Source organism: Capra hircus, chromosome 2 (assembly GCF_001704415.2).
Source record: "Capra hircus breed San Clemente chromosome 2, ASM170441v1, whole genome shotgun sequence".
In the NCBI taxonomy this organism is placed as follows: Eukaryota; Metazoa; Chordata; class Mammalia; order Artiodactyla; family Bovidae; genus Capra; species Capra hircus.
In genome coordinates, this window is record NC_030809.1 from 41,147,679 (window position 1) to 41,170,603 (window position 22,925).

Consider the following 22,925-nt stretch of genomic DNA (forward strand, 5'->3'; position numbering starts at 1 on the left):
GGAAAAAAAAAAAGTGCTTGAAATGGTTCTTAAAAGGGTTGATCAATAGGAATCTATTCATCAATCCACTGAGGTAAGAAAGTACGTTATGCACTTGGCTACCACAGAGGGTCAATATGAGAAGTCCATTTAAATAACATTTCTGGTCATTCACAAAATCATGGTTACAGACATTGACCATTATGCTACTGAACGTCTGGCAACGTCCGCACCAAAGGGATAAATTTCTCCCTGATAGGAAAATGTTTATATCTCTAGACAGATAAGCTTTCTTTATCAGATAATGGAAATTACATACCCCAGCACCTGGCATTTCTCACTTAGCTGTAAGAAAAGTAAGATCTACCATCAGTAACTAATGCAATTAACTTCTCTTAGATGCCTTATATCACTAATCTTCTGTGCTTCTCAATTTTTTGTCAAAATTAACTCTGTAATTCTTCAGTAATCATTAATCTGTCTTGAGTTCTTTCTTCATTTAAGTTATTACAGAACATTAAGCAGATTTCCCTGTGCTATACAGTAGGTCCTTGCGGGTTATGTGTTTAAATATAGCAGCATGTACATGTCAATGCCAAACTCCCAATTTACCTCTACCCCATCATTCCCCCCAGTAACCATAAAGACCAAGAAGTAGTTTGAAGAATGAACCAAGTTCCAGTTTAATTTGCCCACATTCTGCATTGGGGTGGACACCTGCAAAGGGTCTCCTTTAATCCATCCATCAATAAATAGTCTGTTAACAATACATGGTATTTGTATCCTGGATTAAAAAACAGTGCTATGTGATCCCATTGGTAATTAGATCACTTGATTTTGCTAGAAATTATCATATGCCTTTTTTTTTTCTTTTTTGTGTGAGGGGCTATCACTGCAGTTCCTCATTTCTGGGCAATCCCTGGAGAAGGAAACAGCAACCCACTCCAGTATTCTTGCCTGGAGAATTCCATGGACTATATGGTCCATAGGGTTGCAAAGAGTTAGACACTACTGAGCAACTTTGCTTTCCTTCACTTTGACATCTTTGCATTTCTTGGAACTTAGAGAATCTACATCTAGCTCCTATAGCCCTTCTGAGTTCTTCAGTCTTGTGTTTAATTTCCCAGGGTCTCCTTCCACATAAAAATTATGGTCAACAGACAAGAAGAGGACGGAATAAATGAAGTCTCTTAAGGAAAGTAGAGGTCAAACATCCACAGTCCTTCACCACTCAAGAGTTACATGAGACCTCATCCACCTACACCAAGAATCAGTACACAAATACCAATGGTTTGGACTTCCCTGGTGGTTCAGTGATGAAGAACGCACCTGCCAATGCAGGAGACATGGGTTGGATTCCCTGGCCCAGGAAGATTCCATATGCCTCGGGGCAAATGAGCCTGTGCACAACAGCTACTGAGCCTGGGCTCTAGAGCCCAAGGGCCGCAACCACTGAGCCCACGTGTTGCAACCACTGACATCCACGTGCTCTAGAGCCCGTGCTCCGCAACAAGAGAAGCCACTGCAACGAGAGGCCTGTGCACCGCAACGAAGAGTAGCCCCCTCACCACAACTAGAGAAAAGCCTACGCGCAGCAAAGACCCAGCACAGCCATAAATAAATAAAAATAAATAAACACCAATGGTTCAATTGTGATTTTATTTTTAATGCTTCTGCTATTATGTTTAATTGTTGAAGTCACTGTCAAAGCATTCTGAAAGGAGGTCAAATATTAACACACATCCTCAAAAATAGAACTAGAACCTACTAACATTTATCTTAAATTTTTTCAAGAGTTCCTGGATCTAATCTAGCAGCTTAAAGATGCGTCATCAAAAGCAAATGATAATGATATTATCCAAAGCATCCATTACAGACTTCATTATTCAAACAGAAATGCCTGAGGGAGACCTGATCAGTGAAAGTAAGGCAAAATGAACTACCTTGTACTATGGAATCAAAATGTTTAAAAATATACAGGAAAGGATGACTTAATGAGAGAAATCCCGTAGCAACTCAATCCTACCAGCACTGGAAATCTTAGAACACTACTGGGCCTCTAGGACAAATAAAAAGCAATAGTTATCTATATCTTATTGCACATAGCACAGAGGCAATCAATATAGCAACTTTAGAGATCTTTGCTTCTTAAGATTCCTTATTATGGCAGAAACTTTTTCAAAACTGCATAAATAATGCTACTCTTTTTTTGAAGTACATAAATGCAAAAGGGGCCATAATCTCTGAGAACAACACTTACAAATTATAGTAGCCGAATTATCTACCAAGGACAAACAGACTCACCCATTAACAAGGAGCAGTTTAATGCTGACTGTCTACTGAAGTAAATAAGCAGTAAGTAAGTGGATGGCAATGGTATATTTCTTTGCTAGAGCTGCCATAACAAAGTACAACAGACCAGAGGTTTAAACAACAGAAATTTATTTCCTCATAGTTCTGTAGGATAGAAGTCTAAGAGCAAGATATGGGCAGCACTGGTTTCATTTTGAGGCCTCTCTCTTCAACTTGCAGATGGCCTCCTTCTCACTAGGTCTTCACATGGTACATGGTATTTCTCATGTGCACACAAGTGCTTGTGTCCAAATTTCCTCTTCTTAAAGGACACCATGTGTGTGTGCATGCTCAGTCTTGTCTGACTCTTTTCAACCCCATGGACTGTAGTTTGCCAGGCTCCTCTGTCTATGGGATTTCCCAGGCAAGAATATTGGAGTCGGTTGCCATTTCCTACTCCAGGGGATCTTTCCAACCCAGGGATCAAACCCGCATCTCCTGTGTCTCCTGCATTGGCAGGTGGATTCTTTACCACTGCACCACCTGGAAATCCCTTAAAGGACACCAGTCTTATTGGATTAGGGTCTACAGTAAAGATTTCACTTTAATTTAATTACCTCCTTAAAGTCCTTATATCCAAATACAGCTACATTCTGAATTACTGGCTAGTTGGGACTTCAACATATATATTCGAGCGGACAAAATGCAGCCCATAATAGGTGACCTGATCTGCTCAACAAACTGGATTACTTTCATTCAGAGGGAAGTTTCTAGCAATACAGGACTTCCTCCAGAACAAGAAAAGTCTCAAACAAGCAACCTAACCCCACACATAGAAGACCCAGAAAAAGAAGGACAAATGAAGTCCAAAGTCAATAGGGGGAAGGAAATAAAATAGATCAGAGTGAAAAAAAATAAAATAGAGACTGAAAAGAGAACAGAATATAAAAAAGAGTGTATACACATATACATATAACTGATTCACTGTTGTGCAGCAGAAACTAACCCAATATTGTAAATCAACTATATGCCAATAAAAATTTTTTTAAAAAAGAAAATACAGGCAATACACTCTTTTGACATCTGTCTTCATGTTATCTTTCTGAATGTATCTCCTCAGACAAAGGAAGCAAAAATAAAAATAAACAAATGGGACTACATCAGACTAGAAAGTTTCTGCACAATATAAGAAACTATTAACAAAATGAAAAGACAGTCTATTGAACAAGAGAAGATATCTGCAAATTATATACTCAATAAGGGATTAGTATCCAAAATATACAAACAACTCATACAATTAAACAATGGAAAAACTAATAACGCATTAAAAATATAAGCAAAGGAGACATTTTTCCAAAGAAGACATACCAATGGCTAAGAAGCACATGAAAAGTTGCTCAATATCACTGTGTAATGCAAATCAAAACCACAATGAGCTACCACCTCATGCCTATTAGAATGACTATTATCAAAAAGGCAAGAAATAACAAGTGCGGGCAAGGATACAGAAAAAAAGAAACCCTCACACACTGTTGGTGGGAATGTGAACAGGTGGAAAATACTATAGATATTCCTCAAAAATTTAAGAACAGAACTACCGTATGATCCAGCTATTCTACTTCTGGGTTTTTATCAAAAGAGTATGAAAACAGTAATTCAAAAAGATATACACACCCATATATTCATGACAACATTATTGACAAGAGCCAAGATATGGAAACAACCTAAGTGCCCATCAAGAGATGAATGGACACAAAACATGTGGTATATACATATTCAGAATGAAATACTAGTCATAAGAAAGATGAACTCTTGCCATTTAAGACAAGATAGATGGACTTTGATAAGGTATTATGATAAGCGAAATGTCAGATAGAGAAAGACCAATACCATATGATTTCATTCACACGTAGAATATTTCAGTTCAGTTCAGTTCAGTCACTCAGTCGTGTCTGACTCTTTGCGACGCCATGAATCACAGCACGCCAAGCCTCCCTGTCCATCACCAACTCCTGGAGTTCACTCAGACTCAGGCCCATCGAGTCAGTGATGCCATCCAGCCATCTCATTCTCTCTCGTCCCCTTTTCCTCCTGCCCCCAATCCCTCCCAGCATCAGAGTCTTTTGCAATGAGTCAACTCTTTGCATGAGGTGGCCAAAGTACTGGAGTTTCAGCTTTAGCATCATTCCTTCCAAAGAAATCCCAGGGCTGATCTCCTTCAGAATGCACTGGTTGGATCTCCCTGCAGTCCAAGGGACACTCAAGAGTCTTCTCCAACACCACAGTTCAAAAGCATCAATTCTTCGGTGCTCAGCTTTCTTTACAGTCCAACTCTCACATCCATACATGACCACTGGAAAAACCATAGCCTTGACTAGACAGACCTTAGTCGGCAAAGTAATGTCTCTGCTTTTGAAAATGCTATCTAGGTTGGTCATAACTTTTCTTCCAAGGAGTAAGCGTCTTTTAATTTCATGGCTGCACTCACCGTCTGCAGTGATTTTGGAGCCCAGAAAAATAAAGTCTGACACTGTTTCCACTGTTTCCCCATGTATTTGCCATGAAGTGATGGGACCAGATGCCATGATCTTAGTTTTCTGAATGTTGAGCCTTTAAGCCAACTTTTTCACTCTCCAATTTACTTTCATCAAGAGGCTTTTTAGTTCCTCTTCACTTTCTGCCATAAGGGTGGTGTCATCTGCATATTTGAGGTTATTGATATTTCTCCTGGCAATCTTGATTCCAGCTTGTGTTTCTTCCAGTCCAGTGTTTCTCATGATGTACTCTGCATATAAATTAAATAAGCAGAGTGACAATATACAGGCTTGACGCACTCCTTTTCCTATTTGAAACCAGTCTGTTGTTCCATGTCTAGTTCTAACTGTTGTTTCCTGACCTGCATACAGATTTCTCAAGAGGCAAGTCAGGTGGTCTGGTATTCCCATCTCTTTCAGAATTTTCCACAGTTTATTTTGATCCACACAGTCAAAGGCTTTGGCATAGTCAATAAAGCAGAAATAATGTTTTTATGGAACTCTCTTGCTTTTTCATGATCCAGCAAAGCAAACCAAACAAAAATGAACAAGTAGATACAAAGAACAGAGTGGGGCTAACAGAGGGGAAGGAGCATGAATAGGGGAAAGCGTGAAAAGGGTAAAGGGGATCAACTGTACTGTGACCAACGGCAACTAAATTTTGGGTGGTGAGCATGCTATAGTGTATACATGAGTAGAAATATAATGTGGCACATATGCAACTTATATAATGGTATAAACCAATGTTACTAATAAAATTTTTTAAGGGTAATTTTATTTTTTAAATTAATTTACTTATTTTAATTTCAGGCTAATTAGTTTACAATATTTTAGTGGGTCTTGCCATACATTGACATGAATCAGCCATGGATGTACACGTGTCCCCCATCCTGAGCCCCCCTCCCACCTCCCGCCCCATCCCACCCCCTGCGTTGTGCCAGTACACTGGCTTTGAGTGCCCTGTTCCATGCTTTGAACTTGGACTGGTCATCTATTTCACATATGGCAATATACATGTTTCAATGCTAGTCCCTCAAATCATCCCACCCTCACCTTCTCCCACAGAGTCCAAAAATCTGTTCTTTATATTTGTGTCTCTTTTGCTGTCTCTCATGTAAGGTCATCGTTACCATCTTTCTAAATTCCATAGATATGCGTTAATATACTGAATTGGTGTTTTTCTTTCGGACTTATTTCACTCTGTATAATAGGCTCCATTTTCATCCACCTCACTGGGCCTTCTTCTGCATTTTCTTTGTGGGTTAGCTGCTTAGTCATGTCCGACTCTTTTTGGCCCCAAGGACTATAGCCTGCCAGGCTTCTCTGTCCATGGGGTTGTCCAGGCAAGATTACTGGAGTGGATTGACGTTCCCTTCTCCAGAGGATCTTCCGGACCCAGGGATCAAACCCTGGTCTCCTGTATTTTCTTTATATCTTTAAAAATTGATAAAAATAGGACTTCCCTGGTGGCACAGTCTGTCTGTCAATGCAGGGGACACAGGTTCGATCCCTGGTATGGGAATATTTCACATGCCACGGAGCAGCTAAACTCATGAACCTGAGAACCCGTGCGCTACAACAAGAGAAGCCACAATGAGATGCTCAGGCACCACAACTTGCAGCAACTAGAGAAAGCCTACGCAAAGCAATGAAGACCCTGTGCAGGCAAAAATTTTAAAATAAATAAATAAAATGAAATAATTGACTACAATAGCTACATGGTTTTGTCTCACTTAATGTGACGAGATGAGCAATCACTAGAATTATGCCCAGCTCCCTTGTAAACTGACAGTCCAGTGATCAAAGCAGCAACAGAAGAAGGCTCCAGACAGACAGCACAGACTGAACGCCAGCACATAACTGAATGTCACGAGGTCTCAGGCTGGAAATGACCACACAGGATTTAAATTCGATAAAATGGGTACAGGGCTTAGCAGAGGTTCTATTACTATTACGACTGCAGCTGAAAGCCTTCCTTCTACAGACTCTGGAAACTAGTAGCCTCTGAGTTAGCAGCATCTTAAAGAAACAGAATCCAGAGATGGAGAGCCATGTTACTCATCATTTCTAGCTCTTTTAGACTCAAACCCAGAAAACATGCCTGAGTTGGCAGCCTCGGCACACGTCTGAGACCAAAGGCCTGAATTCCGAAAAGCCAGTGCCTTCCCTCGCCCAGATGTGCAAGAGGAATTCCAGCAGTGAGACTAAAGGATGGAGAGCAGGAGAGAAGAGGGGTGGGCCAGGGTTTAGCACTGAGCTACATGACCAGCTAACCTAGGTCAAGAGTCAAGCCTACTGGGTTGGGAAAGATCTCCTGGAGAAGGAAATAGCAACCCACTCCAATACTCTTGCCTGGAAAAGTCCATGGACAGAGGAGCCTGGCGGGCTACATACAGTCCACGGGGTTGCAAAGAGTTGGACCCAACTGAGCACACACACATACATACATATATATATATGGAGAGAGGGAGAATCTATGTGTATAAAATTTGGTTATTAACAGTATTTAATCTTACTATCTTGCATTTCTAGTTAATATTTTTCTTAGGTTTCTTTCCTAAATAATATTTTTTTTCTGTTATATGCTGATGTTTGGCAGAAATCAACACAATACTGTAAGGCAATTATCCTTCAATTAAAAATAAATAATTTTTTTTCTGTTATAAAAAAAAAGAAGAGTCAAGCCAACTCAGAAGCCAAGATGAAAGCCTGGATGGAAGCCAGGATGGCCCGCCCTGGGCTGCAGTGAAGGCAAGTCTGCTTCAGTCTTCTGCAGCCACAGTTCTGAACTCCTTCTCTGGTTCATTCACAAAAGGAAAATGGGGCAGGAGGCCTATTCTCCTCCACAAGTTGCGTCTTATAAACCCAACTTTGAGTTCAAATCTCCAAATGTGAAGAGCTGAAAAACACACGCAACAGAACAAGACTGAAATTCCCCCTCTGAATCCAATGACTCGGGGTGGGCAGCTTGCCTTCCATCCACCAATGGGTGGTTCAAGCTTCTTCAAGAGAAGGGGCTCACTGGTTTTCACTCACACCAGGGGTTCGATGTTTTCCTGCTCCCAAACCTTTGCTCTGCTACTTTCCCATGTGGAATGTACCTTTCTCCCTCCCACATCTTTCTGTAGCAGACCCTGACATCCCCTATCCACATGCCTTCAGCAGGAACCTCAACATGCTGAAGGCAGATGACTAGAAATACCTAAGACTCTTGGCTTTTTTCTACCTCACAGGAGACAAGAGCAACATGCTGAAGAGGTACCGCTCCCAGAAACAGCCCTTAACCAACAACAGACTGCAGTCAGTGGACAAAACTCCAGTTTCCTCCATCCTCAGTTGGATAATATTCTGACATGTTCTAGAGAATGAACCCAAGAACTCCCAGGATTTCCTCAGTGGGAATGAACCCCAGTTGGGCACATGGGAAATCTCTCTTTTAAAGCTCCCACCCCATCCACACCTCACTTCCTAACTCCCTGAAGGTATTTTCTGGAAATCCTGCCTCAGGACCTGCTACCAGGGGAAGCAAACCCAAGACAGCATCCTTTAAGACAAATATTAAATCTCATCTTCCCCATAAGACCTTCCAGCACTAAGGCCTCCCAAGTCACTTCCTATCATATTTAATACAATTTGTATATATTTTATTCTCTGCTGTGGGCTCTTAGAGAGGAGGGATTCTTTTACACAGTCCTGAAACCCCTGGGTTGCTCAGCACAGTATCTTAAAGCAAACTAGATGCTCAATAAACGTTTGCTGGCTGAACAAAGAATAAATTAGTCATATTAATCAGCACGAAAGCCAGGGTTTTTATTTAATCTAGCTGAAACTACATCAATGTAGCTGTTTTCTTCTTTCCTTTTTATATTATTTTTGTGATTTTGTTTGCTTTGTTTTTTTTTTTTTCAGTTATTTATATATTCCTCTATTTTTGGCTGTGCTGGGTCTTCACTGCGGCACAGGGTTTTCTCTAGCTGCGTCGAGCAGGGGGCGGCAACTCTCTACTCACGGTGTTCTGGCTTCTCATTGCAGTGGCTTCTCTTGTTGCACAGCACAGACTCAAGGGTGCACAGGCTCCAGTAGTTGAGGCATATGGGCTCAGAAGTCACAGTTCCTGGGCTCTAGAGCACACGCTCAATAGCTGTGGTGGACAAGCTTAGTTGCTCTGCAGCAGGTCGGATCTTCCCAAACCAGGGATCAAACCTGTGTCTCTTGCACTGGCAGGCAGATTATTCACCTCTGAGCCACGAGGGAAGCCCCTCTTCTTTTAAAACCATTGCATGAACTATTCTTCATAAGCACTGTATGCATGTACTTCTTTCAATCAACATTTTCTAGATATTCATCTTAAATCAAATACCCCTGATTCTCCCCACATCAGAACAAACTACTCACCTCCCAGGGAAATGGAGGAATAAAGAAGGGTGTCTTCCATACAGATGGCTAACAAACACATGAAAAGATGCTTAACCTCACTCATTATCAGAGAAATGCAGATTAAAACCACAATGAGGTACCATCTCACGCCAGTCAGAATGGCTGCTATCAAAAAGTTTACAAACAATAAATGCTGGAGAGAGTGCAGAGCAAAGGGAACCTTCTTATACTGCTGGTGGGAATGCAAACTAGTACAGCCACTATGGAGAACAGTGTGGAGATCCCTTAAAAAACTGGAAATAGCACTGCCATATGACCCAGCAATCCCACCGCTGGGCATACACACCGAGGAAACCAGAACTGAAAGAGACACGTGTACCCCAATGTTCACTGCAGCACTGTTTACAATAGCCAGGACATGAAAGCAACCTAGATGTCCACTGGCAGACAGATGGATATGAAAGCTGTGGTACATATATACAATTGAGTATTACTCAGTCATTAAAAAGAATGCATTTGAATCAGTTCTAATGAGGTAGATGAAACTGGAGCCTATTATACAGAGTGAAATAAGTCAGAAAGAAAAACACCAATACAATATACTAACGCATATATATGGAATTTAGAAAGATGGTAACGATGACCCTGTATGTGAGACAGCAAAAGAGACACAGATGTAAAGAACAGTCTTTTGGACTCTGTGGGAGAAGGCGAGGGTGGGATGATTTGAGGGAATAGCATTGAAACATGTATATTATCATATGTGAAATAGATGACCAGCGCAGGTTCAATGCATGAAACAAGGTGCTCAGGGTTGGTGCACTGGGATGACCCTGAGGGATGGGAAACACATGTACACCCATGGCTGATTTACGTCGATGTATGGCAAAAACCACTACAATATTGTAAAGTAATTAGCCTCCAATTAAAATAAATTAATTAATTAAAAAAAAGAAGAGACCAAAGGCCACACAAGTTGTTCATCCCCAACCTTCCCCTGCACTTCCCCTAGAGTGACCCATTCACGACAGAACTCTACTCACGCTGCAGTGTGGAAAGCAAACCACAGACAGCTGATAACTACACATGCATAATTATTTTAGTTTGGTCCCCGTTTGACAATAATGGTGCAGCTTGTACCACTCTGTCTTTCATCAAGTCAGAGTTGTTTTTGTCAGCTCACTTAGGTCCCGTGAGGCAAAGTCCTGACCCTCCAAGCTGCTTTAGGTCTGCTCCTCGCTTTTAAGCTACAACCTTCCAATACTGATGCCTCACACAGATTCCACCCAGCTGGAGCTTTCCTGATTGTTCAAGACAAATGTACAGGAGAGCCTCGTAAGAGCCCCTTATTCTCTCACTGGCTAGTGTTCTCTCAGGAACAAACTGCTGTCTTATTGCACCTGAGACATCCTGAGATTTCTTCCATCTCTGTGCCAGGCAAAGGCCAGAAGGACTGCACGGATTTCACTTTACAATAAACATGAGAGCATGCCGAAGGCTTCAGCAGCCACATCAGACACAGTCAAATGGAAAGTTAAATATCCAAACAGTCAATGACTTACAAGTCTTGTCATGCTTTTTAATGGATTTCGGGTAAGCAGCTGGAGAAGGACCAAATGTATTGCAAATAGGTTTTTAACTCAACAAAAGTATGTTGTCTGAATTCTCAGTGCTCATTACCTTGAATGCATATCAACCTTGGCCTGTCAAATTGTCCTCAAGTTTTCCTTCAGTCTAACTTTCAGCAAGGTAAAGATCACAGAGTATACTACCCTCATGTACAAAAATGAGGAAAAAACAAAGTACTGACAGAAAACAAAGCAAAGACTTACTGTGCTTTTCTTATTAGACCATAAGTTCCATGAGGTCACTGATTCTCTTTTTCAGTCCTAAATTCCCCAACACCCAGCCCCATGACTGCCTTGCTGTGGCAAGAATAATTAAGCATAAATACAAATATATACTGAATGTGTTAATCAACGCAGGCTGCCACTATAAGATACCATCAAGTGCATGCTTTAAACAACTAGAGATCTATTTCTCACACTTCTGAAGACTTTCCAAGAACAACATTCTGGCAGATTCTGTTCCTGGTGAGGGCTCTCTTCTTGGCTTACAGACGACTGCCTTCTTGCTATGTCCTCACATGACAGAGAGAGAGACAGCAAGCTCTCTGGTGTCTATCTGATAATAACACTAATCTTATTAGATCAAGACTCCACCATATAACCTCATTCAACCTTAATTACCTCCTTAGAGGCTCTGTCTCTAAATACAGTCATGTTTCAGGTTAAGGTTTCAACATAGAAATTTAAGTACCACACATTAGCTCAGTTAGTCCTTATAGCAACATATAGCTTAAACAGGAAACTAAAGCTTAGGAAGCTAAGCCTCCAGCCCCCATCTCTTCCCTGTACTTCAGACTGCTCTACCCAGCCTCCATGTAGACATGTCCCAGAGCCCTCAAATCAATGATGTCTACCCTGATTTCACATTCTTTGCTCACCATTTAACCTGTTTGCTCCTTGTGCTGCCCATTTCAGCTCAATAACATCTTCTACTCAGTTATGCAATCGAGGTACCAGTTAACTTTAAGTCTTTTTTCTGCCTTGTCACCCACATCAAAGCTAACCCAATGATTTTCATCAAACAAAGATTTCTTAAAAGCATTCTCTCTCCATGCCTTTTAGCATTTCTTGAGAATAGAACTTGTGCTTATTCTCCTTACTTCATTTTTCACAGTCTAGGCTATAATAGCCAAGTACTTCAGCATGATACACAAGATCTTCCAGGACCTGAGCTGTCCCTGGGTCTACCGCTCCTGACTTATCTCCCTCTGCATCAGTCTTGTAATTTACCAAGAAATTCAACCAAGTTTAACTTGCCACACTGCTGCATGGCCCTGCCTCCATAGCATACACTCTCTGCTCTGCCTAGAATACAGTTCTCCATTTTCTCACTCTCTGATCCATCCCTAACACTTCTCTTCCTCACTAGCACTTGCCTTCCGAGATTTAGCTCAAGCATCACCTTTCCTAAAATGCTTTTCCACACTCTTCCAGCCCAAAGAGCTTCCAATCTTCAGTGCCTCCATAGCATTCCAACTAACGTGGACTGCTGGTTCATTATCACCAGCACAATGAATTTCACACTCCTGTAAAATTATATCTATTGGCCTCTCCCAAGTAATAAGCTCCTTAAGGCAAGGGCTGCTCACAGTAGGTGCTCAACTTGATTCCTCTGCATGTTAAATATTAGTGGTAGATAATTTTTGGATGTGCCTACAGACCTCTAAGTACCCTGGACATCCCCATATGATCTTTTCTCAGTCATCTGGGATGCTGTGCTATAGCCAGGATGTTTTAATGTTCAACCACAAAGCAATGTTGGTTGCTATCACCAAGGCACAGTCTGATATGACAGCATCCACTGCAGTAAGAGTTAAAGGAACAGAAGATCCAAACAAACTAAAATTAGCTATATCTTGTTACTCAACATAGTCTAAGTATTGGCAAGACAAATCTCTCAGGCAGGCACAGTGCTGACCCAGCATGGTGAAAAGGAACTCAACTAATACTCAGCAGACTCAAAGACGAAAACCTGCAGTATCTGTAACACAGGAAATTCTGAGTTCTGCTGATTCATCCTGACTTAAAGCTGCAATTACGCTTGAGTAAGGAGTACCCAAGCTGACTCTGCAATTTTTTTTTTTTCTGCAGAGCTCTCAGAATTTGGCACACAAGAAATTTAATAGTTGTTCTTTAGAGTCTTTTGTAATTTCTCAGATATTGAACTGTGGTCACCTACATTACAGTGTCTGATAGCAGTATGTGGTATCTTTCTGGCAAAAATGCAGTCTTAGTCAAAATACTGATGAGAGTTTAAGATACTGACTGGGGCTTCTCAAACTACAGAAAACCATGCAGGAATGCTCCTTCACCAAAGAAATATTCGCTGCTGGCTCAATAAGAGACTGAAGAGTCCTGCTTAAGGCAATAGCTCTTTTTCATGCTTTGTACAAAGACATCTGTGCAACCGGTTCCAACTTGGGAAATAGCATTTAAATATCAACATAAACACATGCTCAGAGGAAAATCGGGTAAATCTTCATCAGGATCAAAATTTCTAAGAAAGTGTATTAGAGCAAATTAGGAAGCAAAGAACCTTCTCAAAATAGGTACTATTTGCAAGTCATCATTTTCTTTACCCTTCATACGGAAGTCATATGAACTGCATATTGAAAGGTAAAGTGGAATTTCTAGACTGAAGTCCAATTACACTTGAGTCAGTAATTTATCATGCTTGCTATATATATACATATATATAGTAAGGATTATAGTTAGCACTTAATTAGCTAGCATCACTTCAAATATTTATTCCATTTAAAATCACATTTAAGTATTCCATTTGAGATTTTTAATACATTAAATGTCTCTTCTTTCAGCAAAAGAAAATAATTAACTTCAGGCTTTATATTTTTCTTTAGGCACTATATGACATATAATTAGCTTAAAAATATCAGTTGCTTCAACAACAGATATTATTTTGACAAAACTATTATCATGAAGTAGAGTTTTATTGCAATTATTTCTTGACAAGATCATAATTAAATACTTACTTGTTCAATGTGAGGTCAAGAATGAATTTGGAGCCAAAGGCTTCAATCTGGAAGCTTGCCTGGGCCAGATGGACAGCCTATGGATTCAAAAAGACAGAAAAAACCTTAGTTTACTTTCATATCTTTAAAGCTGATTATATGGATATCAAGAATGATATTTAATAAGAAGAATATTTTATGGACTGATTCATTTATTTATTTATCCCTACATAATAATTTATCTATTTAAAAAGAGAACAAGGATATCATCATGGTTTTACTTGGAAGGTCTAAATATCTGTTCAGCAAGAAACTAATAAAAGTCCTTTAAAAAGGAATCCATCTTGATAAAAATTAAGAGCAGATTCAACTGAACTTTCAAAGTGACTGTGATGAATTATGCAAAAGTCTGACTAATTAAAGCTTGATTTCAGCCTATTTTGTGCACAAAGCTAACCAATTCTTTCTGTACACCTAAGTGAAAACTCATGTCAGCGTTCTGGTCTTCATCAGGAATTGGAACTTTCTCTAAATGATTTATCAGCAGAATGTCCCGGTAAAAAACCATTCAACTTCAGAAGCACGTCAAACCAGGCCCTCTGTGGATACTGAGAGTCTCTGCCCCTCTTTGAAAGTTACATATTTACAAATACTTTCCTCATTGTGATTTAACCCAAAATGTAAAGATAATCTCATCTCAACATGAGTCATATGTTCTAGGTATTAAAGGGGCTTCCCAGCTGCTGCTAGTGGTAAAGAACCCACCTGCCAATGCAGGAAACATAACAGATTCGGGTTCAGTCCCTGGATCAGGAAGATCCCCTGGAGAAGGGCACGACAACCCATTCCAGTATCCTTGCCTGGAGAATCCGATGGACAGAGGAGCCTGGCCGGCTATGGTCCTAAAGATTAGAATAGCTCACAGAAGCATCTTGAATAATATAAATTAACAAATCAATGAAGTTTTGTTAAAGTATTATCCAAGAAAAATCTCTCCTTTGTCACCCTATCAGAAAAAAAAGAACAAAGATAAATGTAACCTACCCCCCCCCACCCCTTGCTCACAAACACCCTTCCTCCAGACTTCATTCTTAAGGCACAGTGGGTGTCATCTATGAAGCGTTACATGCATAGCAACCAGACACTTTTCACTCCCACTCTCCTCAACGCCACTGCTTGTTCCTCTTGTTCCACTCTTGTTCCTCCTCCACTTCCCATTATCAAAATCCTACCCTTCCTTCAAGGGCAGACCAATGACATTACTTTCCAGTAAGCCTTCTTCACATACACCTGTTGGGAATGAACTTGAGGCTTCAGGAGCACTGTGCCCTCCCTCCAAGTGATGGATGATCACTTTCCATTCTGGACAGTTTGCTTCACAACTGCTATCACAGGGGTCTTGCAAACATCTGTACATTGACCATCCTTCCCCAAAATAGATGAACTTTCATTAGCTAACCAAATATTTATAATCAGGACTATTTCGTCATGCCAAATCCATAAAATACTATAAGTAAACCATGACTTCAACTTCTTGTCAAGCATAACTGCTGATCTGATAGTCACTCAATAATCAGCAAATAAAATTAAGAGGAAATTAACATATTAAATTTTAAATACAGAACAATGAGAGAGAAGGCGCCTCAGTCCCTAATACCATGGGATATCATGTCAGACCCCAAACAACCATGTAGAACAGGGTCATTATCCTTGATCTGAGCTTCCTGTATTCAGACAACTTCTTGAGAGAGAAATTTCTGTCTTATTAGGTGTGGTCTCTGTCATCTGCAGCAAAACCTCTATTCACCTAATATAACTATCACAAAGTCTTTCACCTAAATTCAGTCTTGAAGCACTAATTTTTGCATGAAAATTTTTACTTGATGAATAATTTGTATAGGGGGAAATTTTTCATCTCTGGGTCCCAAAAGCTTAAGAAAAGAAAACAGCTTTTTTCCTGGGACTAAAACACGTCCCTTAGGCATACTTTCTCTTAAGAATATTAAATAGTAGAGAAGAGTTCATTAAAGGCACTCTGGCTTAAAAGAGCTGCTAAATGTACTTGTTTGAGCACCTTTATAAACAAGAACATACTGTGGTGAAGAGAGAATAGCTATACATAAGACAAAAACTACACACAGGGACTTCCCTGGTGGTACAGTGGATAAGAATCTGCCTGCCAACTCCAGGGACATGAGTTCAATCCCTGGTCCGAGGAGATTCCACATGCGGCGGAGCAGTTAAGCGTATGCACCACAACCACTGAAGCCCACACTGTCTAGAGCCTGTGCTCCACAAGAGAAGCCACTGCAATAAGAAGCCTGTGCACCACAAGGAAGAGTAGCCCTAGCTCAGTGCAACTAGAGAAAGCCTGCGCGCAGCAACAAAGACCAGCACGACCGAAAATAAGTAACTTCTTTAGTACTGAAGAGAAAAACCTCACGTAAATTATATGACATCAAAACAAATGGAGTAAAACTTCCAAATGAGTAAGTATTCCAAGGAAAAGTGCTTATAATTCAAACTTAGATAAATCTCTGTATGTCTATAAATAATCTACAGGACCTGAGTGACCCAGCAAAAGACTCATTTTACAGCAAATAAGCACTGAGACAAGTACAAACCCCAAGAAAACTCTGTTGCAAAATAATGTAGCCAGGTAATAACTGCTTGTGTGTGTGCGTGTGTGTTAGTTGCTCAGTTATGTCCTACTCTTTGAGACCCCATGGACTGTAGCCCACTAGGTTCCTCTATAACTGATTACTCCATTTCGAAGAAATTATTGAGAGTCAGACAATTTGATCGTTGTTAAGTAGGTTTATACTGAGTCAATGTGGCAAGTTTCAGTTTAACAGAATTTAATGGAAAACCTGGAAAATAATATTAATACTGGGATTTTCCTTTGTTTATTTTATTTAGTCCTTCCACACACAGGTGTTGAGTCCCACCCTATGTAGAAAGATGGCTGGGACACAGCCCAGGCTCAAGAAAGCAGTATCTGCCAGAGAAGAAGGCAGGGCTGTCAACCTCCACGTGTCTAAGGGGCCACCGGGACCAAGGCTTCAGTGACAAGGTACAGTTTGAACAAAGGTTTTAAAAGTGAGTAAGAATCCACCTGCCAGAGGACTTACTGTATATAGCACATGGAACTCTGCCCAATGTTATATGGCAGCCTGGATGGGAGGGGAGTCTGGGGGAGAATGGATACATGTATATGTATGGCTGCATCCCTTCGCTGTTTACCTGAAACTATCACAACATAGTTTGTTAATACAAAATAAAAAGTTTTTTTAAAGTATGTATGTTTGCATACATTCTATGTGAGTAGCCGACTCATTGGAAAAGACCCTGATGCTTTGAAAGATTGAAGGCAGGAGGAGAAGGGGGTGACAGAGGACAAGATGGTTGAATGGCATCATTGACTCAACGGACGTGAGTTTGAGCAAGCTCCAGGAAATACTGAAGGGCAGGGAAGCCTGACTGCTGCAGTCCCTGGGGTTGCAAAGAGTCAGAACACAACAGAGCAACTGAACAATGATAAAAATAAAATTAAATGCTATAGATAAAAAAATAAAAAGAATCCACCTGCCAGGAGAAGAAAAGATATTCAGGGCCTGGGGGAAAAACAATTATAAAAATAGAGTAAAAAATTAACGTGGAAAACAAACTTTAAAAAAGGTTTTAATGAAATCGCCTATAGGAAAATGGCTTTTGGCAGAAACGTCAAACAATGAATCTGAAAAGGTGGGCTGTGGAGCTTTGTGTGACATGCTCACTGACACGTCTGCTCACATATACATGTGTACATGTGGCCCAGACAGAGAGCTTTCCTTTAAATGTCCCCACACTTACTCAGCACAGTGTCTGGCGTATGCCAGCATCATCATCAGAACCAACACTAGGATTCAAACATATTGACAGACTCCTCTTCACAACAACTGAAGCAATTAGTACGATGATATCAAAAACATTCCTGTTTCTCCATAGGAAAAAAAATTTTATTTTGTTACCTTTATCAGAAAGACTGTTTTAACATCTGAATTCACTTTAATGCTGAGAGGGAGTAAATTTTCCCATAAAATGACTTCAGATTTCCTTAAACATTCATCTTCATTGCATACATAGCAAATGGAATTAGTATATTCATCTAAAATATCTGTACCCAACCAATACAATATTGTAAAGTAATTAGCCTCCAATTAAAATAAATAACTTTATATTAAAAATAAATAAATAAAAATAAAATATCTGTACCCACTGAAGCAATTTCAATAGCATACAATGGTGTATGCTATTTTTCTCATATTCTCTTTCCTTTGCTATACACTCCGCCTTTGTACACAAAGAACAGATTCTTCTCTAGACCAAAATAAATACCTGACAAATGCTACTTTTCCCTATCATTCTGTTATTTCTGCTCTGTCCTTGACATGATTAAAATGGGCTTTAACTTTTGGAGTCTCTATGCTATTCCACATCAATTGATCATTTTTTCTTTAACAAAATACCATGTATATAGTTTTGATAATAGTTCATTTTAAATATGTTTTCAAATCAGGTAAAGTGAGTCATTATTGTTTTACAAATTACATTTTTGGATACTATTTATTTTTATTTCATATAAACCCGATTCTTCTAAAAGATAAAAAAAAATTGGAAGAATGGCCAGGACAGGTAGAAAATTTTTATAATACATGGCCATATTGTTTATAGCTTATTAAATATTTTAGAGTTAACTGACCAGCACCACTGAAAACACAAAGACAACCTCAAAGAGCATTGCTCTTCTTTTACAAACAAGGACCTGCACAGCGAGGTTTAGAAATATGTTCAATAACACAGAATCATAGGAATAGTCCAGAGAAGAGTACATGAACCACCCATCAGGTCAGAACGGGTTATTTTCTCCATCAGGATATCTGCTAAACAGATTCAAAGATTAACACTTGTTTTTACAAGCCCGTCACTATAATAGCACTGTGGAAGAATGCAGGGTTTTAGAGTCAAGGAGCGTCATTTCACGACAAGAATAAGCACAACCCTGGGCTCAGAACTACCACCCTGAAGGACTGAGAGCAGCTGTTGCCTGAGCGCTTTGGTATTTTTCTTTTGACTCAGAATCTGGCACAGGGAAATTACAGGAGCCCAATAAACAAAAACAACTAAACTCAATTATATACACAAACCTCCTTCACTAAAGAACAATTTACACATCTTAACAATGTGCTGTTGCTTCTCTGTGTTTTTTTCCTTTTAGTAGATGGCACCTAATGGTATTGGGTTGGCCAAAAAGTTTGTTCAGGTTTGTCCATAACATCTTCTAGAAAAACCCAAACGAACTTTGTGGCCAATTTAATATCATATTAAATAACTTACAAGACCATTAGATTCCTCAGCTAAGACTGGCTTTGCATCTTATCCACCAGTGTTATGCTACTAAGCAATCATAAATATTCAGCTTTAGGTAAGGTACACTATATAAGCCGAAGAGACACAGTGGTTTTCTTGGGACTTACATTCGAGAATAATTAACATTAATATGGACATGAAAACAATGGAAAAAGATGGCTATCTACTTATAGAAATGAAAAGCAAGTATTTCCAGCATATACATGTTTTCATACAAAAATGCTTCACACATAACAAGTATTCCATTAGTATTCTGTCCTACTTATAAGGACTTGTGAATTCTACAGAGTGTGTGCATAACTGAAACAGAATATGGGAAACAAGCAGTTTACACTTTCTCAAATTCAGAAAACATTATAAGACTGAATTCTGTATTTCAGTAGAAAGTGAGCAACTTGAATTGCAGTATCCATGCTATCAATGTCAACATGCACTGAGCATGTATTTTGCTTTACTATGCTCTATAAGAGACATGGTTAGGGTAACAGAGGAAAATGTAGACGTTTCCCTGCCCTTGAGATATATTCAGTTTATTTAAGTAATGAAGAAAATGTATCCAGAGTGGCAGAGCAATCATACAAGAAAAAGCTTTACAAATAGGGAGCCAAAGACCTGGACGGTGTCAAGCAAGCCTGAGCAGACACCACTGGGATGATTTCAGCTCTGCTTCCTAAAGAGGAGAGCTGCGGGCTCCAGGAAAGAAGGTGCTTGAGAAAGAAAACTGCTATAATTAGAGTTCGAAGAAAGATTCATAAAACTGTCTCATTAGACACGGTCTCATTAGTAATCAACTGTTCAGCTGTTTCATATTTTCCATTATCCCTTCCAGCAGAAAAGACACTGTAGGTGGGCTTCCCAGGTGGCACTAGAGATAAAGAACTTGCCTGCCAACGCAGGAGACATAGAGAAGCAGGTTCGATCCCTGGGTTGGGAAGATCCCCTGGAGAAGGACATGGCAACCCCCTTCAGTATTCTTGCCTGGAGAATCCCATAGACAGAGGAGCCTGGTGGGCTGCAGCCCATGGGGTCGCAGAGTTGGTCAAGACTGAAGTGGCTTAGCACACACACATGAGACTGTAGGTAAAAATTTTCTCATTTCCTTCATTCCTATGATAATATTTCTTATCCTATGTTCATTAAAATATCAAACATAGACAGTGTGTGTGTCTTTGTATGCACAGGTGCATAAACTATAACTTTTGGGGAATTTATTTTCCTCCCTTTATCTTTTTGCTCATGGTTTCTTCCCCTATTCTCAATTATTTTTTTCCAAAGATCCTTCAAGAGTCCACCCTTTTTTCTTCACAGTGGGAAGAGTTCACAGAATTTCAAAGACTATCTTCTTTTGAGGTCCAGGACATTTTACAATATTTCGGAAAAGACAACCTTGGAAATACTCCAGCTAAGAAGGAAGAGAACCAGCAGCTCAGATACAAGGAGGCTCCTTTGTTGTAATGAGTTGAGCTGTTGAAGAAAGATGCTTCACTAGGGAGCCTTGCGTCAATCTTGGTTGCACAATATGTTTTTCTCTTCATAGAAAAACAGGAGACACAGAATCCAGTGACCAAAATAATTAAATTGCAATAAGAAACAACTGCCAAGTTTAAATTGAAATCAGTTTGAGGGAAAGACATCACTTTCTTAAGAATAGATATATGTATATGTATAACTGAATCACTTTGCTGTATACCTGAAGCTAACACAACACTGTAAATCAACTATATTCCAATATAAAAATTTTTAAAGAAGTTTTTTAAAAAAGCAAAATGTAAAAGAAAATGTTAATGTCACTATCAAGCGATTTCCTCATAAGCTGTACAAAATCACCACTTGAGAACGGAACCGATCTAATATTCTATTGAATAAAGTTGTATAGCAAAGATTTATAATCATAAATAAACAAGAAAATATATTACTTTTCTTTTAGCTCATTGAGGCTTTTCTGTACCTGACTAATCTGGGTTTATCACACAGCTAAAGAAACACAGAAGTACAACCTGTGGATTTTTTTTCTGTGTAATGCAAAAACTCAAACATGGGAACATATTTTAGGAGTTTTAAAGTGCAAAAGAAAACATCAACAGATCATTTTAAATTACAATCTTGTTCTAATCCCTTCTTCTAAGTTTGCTCACTGGTGATCACCAATGCAGTCAAGACTCATATACAATAAAAAGAATAATGCCCAATATTTCTCATGTTTTAATTATCTCAGTTATCTAGAATAATATGAAGCTAGTAAGGCAGATTTTTTTATTAGCCTCTTCTAAAAGAAAGGCATTTTTAAAAAGCACAAAGGAGTCAAATGATGTTTTTTGTCCAAGGTTGCACATCAAAGAAAGAAATATCAGGTTCAGTGAGAAAAAGTGCCAAGTTCATGCCAGCAGTCCTTAAGCCTCCAAACCTCAATGTTTCCTGGTCATTAAAAAATAAACAATAATAGCTTACCAACAGGATGTATGCAATGATTAAATTATATAATAATGTAACAGAAAGTTCCTAGAAAAGGCTGGCCACATTGGAAGAGCTCAGTAATTTAGAAAGGAGGGGGGTAAAGTAAAAGGACAAAGAAAAACAGAAAAAGAAAATACATTACTGTTTTACAAAGGTTATCAGTCAGCTCCATCTTAAAAGCTCCCTCCCATTATAGCCGGCCACCTCCGAGCAAATCCAATGTGCACTTAGATTCTGCAAAATTTGCAACTTTTATATCTGTATTGCTAATAACCATCAGGTATTATGCTTTGACCTTGTTCACATTGTTGTGTCTTTAAAATAATATGAATCATTTCCCTGAGAAGCAGAACAGCTGCAAATGTTACATGAAGGCAATTTTGCAAATTAAAGTAATTTATTCAATGTTCTTCCCAAGATTCATTTAAACAGGTAGCTTGTGGGACAGAATATCACATTTCCTTCTGGCATGTTCCATTTCACAGGATTATTGGTTAACCCATTAACAAACTTGCACTGAACCTCTACCTTGTATGAAGTACTGTGGCAGCTGTAAAAGTATAGGAGAATGAGTATTTACACAGTCCATGAAATTCTCCAGGCCGGAATACTGGGGTGGGTAGCCATTCCCTTCTCCAGGGGATCTTCCCAACCCAGGGATAGAACCCAGAATCTCCCACATTACAGTAGATTCTTTACTATTTGAGCCACCAGGGAAGCCCAAAAGTATAGGAGAATGAGTATTTATATCAAAAAGTTTATAGTCTGTTTAGGGAAATGAAATGAGAAGCCAAAAAGAAATATAATACTTTAGTTAAATGATAATAGTAATATTATTTATAAAGACACCACAGATGACGTAACCATGATTGATTACTCAATTTAGTATGAACAAGTATACAGTATACATAGCAAGTGCACTTAAATATGAGGAATGAGAATGTTGAGGTCTAGAGAGAACTAAGAAAAGCTTGTTGGAGATCCTTCTCAGCATTTAAAGACAGAATTCAGATAGTTCTAGGACTGATTCAATAGGATAAAATTTCAAAGTGTTTCTAAGTGTTTCCTGACAAATAGAAACTTAAGAAACATGCTTTAAGGTAAGAGACAGGAAGCCTTCCATTCTGGAGGGTTAAACTACAGTTTGGATTGTAGAGTTAATTGTGAGAATTAAAACATGGTAATTTATTACAAAACAAGGAATACACGAGATCAGTAAGTCACGTGAACACATACAAGTCCAACAAATACTAAGATATTTTGTTAATTAATCTATCTTTCAC

General features: G+C 39.3%; 1 protein-coding gene across 5 annotated transcripts in view; it reads right to left on the minus strand.

Moving 5' to 3' along the window:
• Nucleotides 1–22,925, minus strand: part of ADAM23 (ADAM metallopeptidase domain 23) — a 190,404-nt gene that overhangs the window by 130,915 nt on the left and 36,564 nt on the right. For all 5 annotated transcript variants that reach the window (XM_018060423.1, XM_018060433.1, XM_018060415.1 and 2 more), the window contains exon 3: nucleotides 13,801–13,877. In XM_018060423.1, the coding sequence (XP_017915912.1) occupies nucleotides 13,801–13,877 (77 nt within the window). The remainder of the gene's footprint in view (nucleotides 1–13,800; nucleotides 13,878–22,925) is intronic.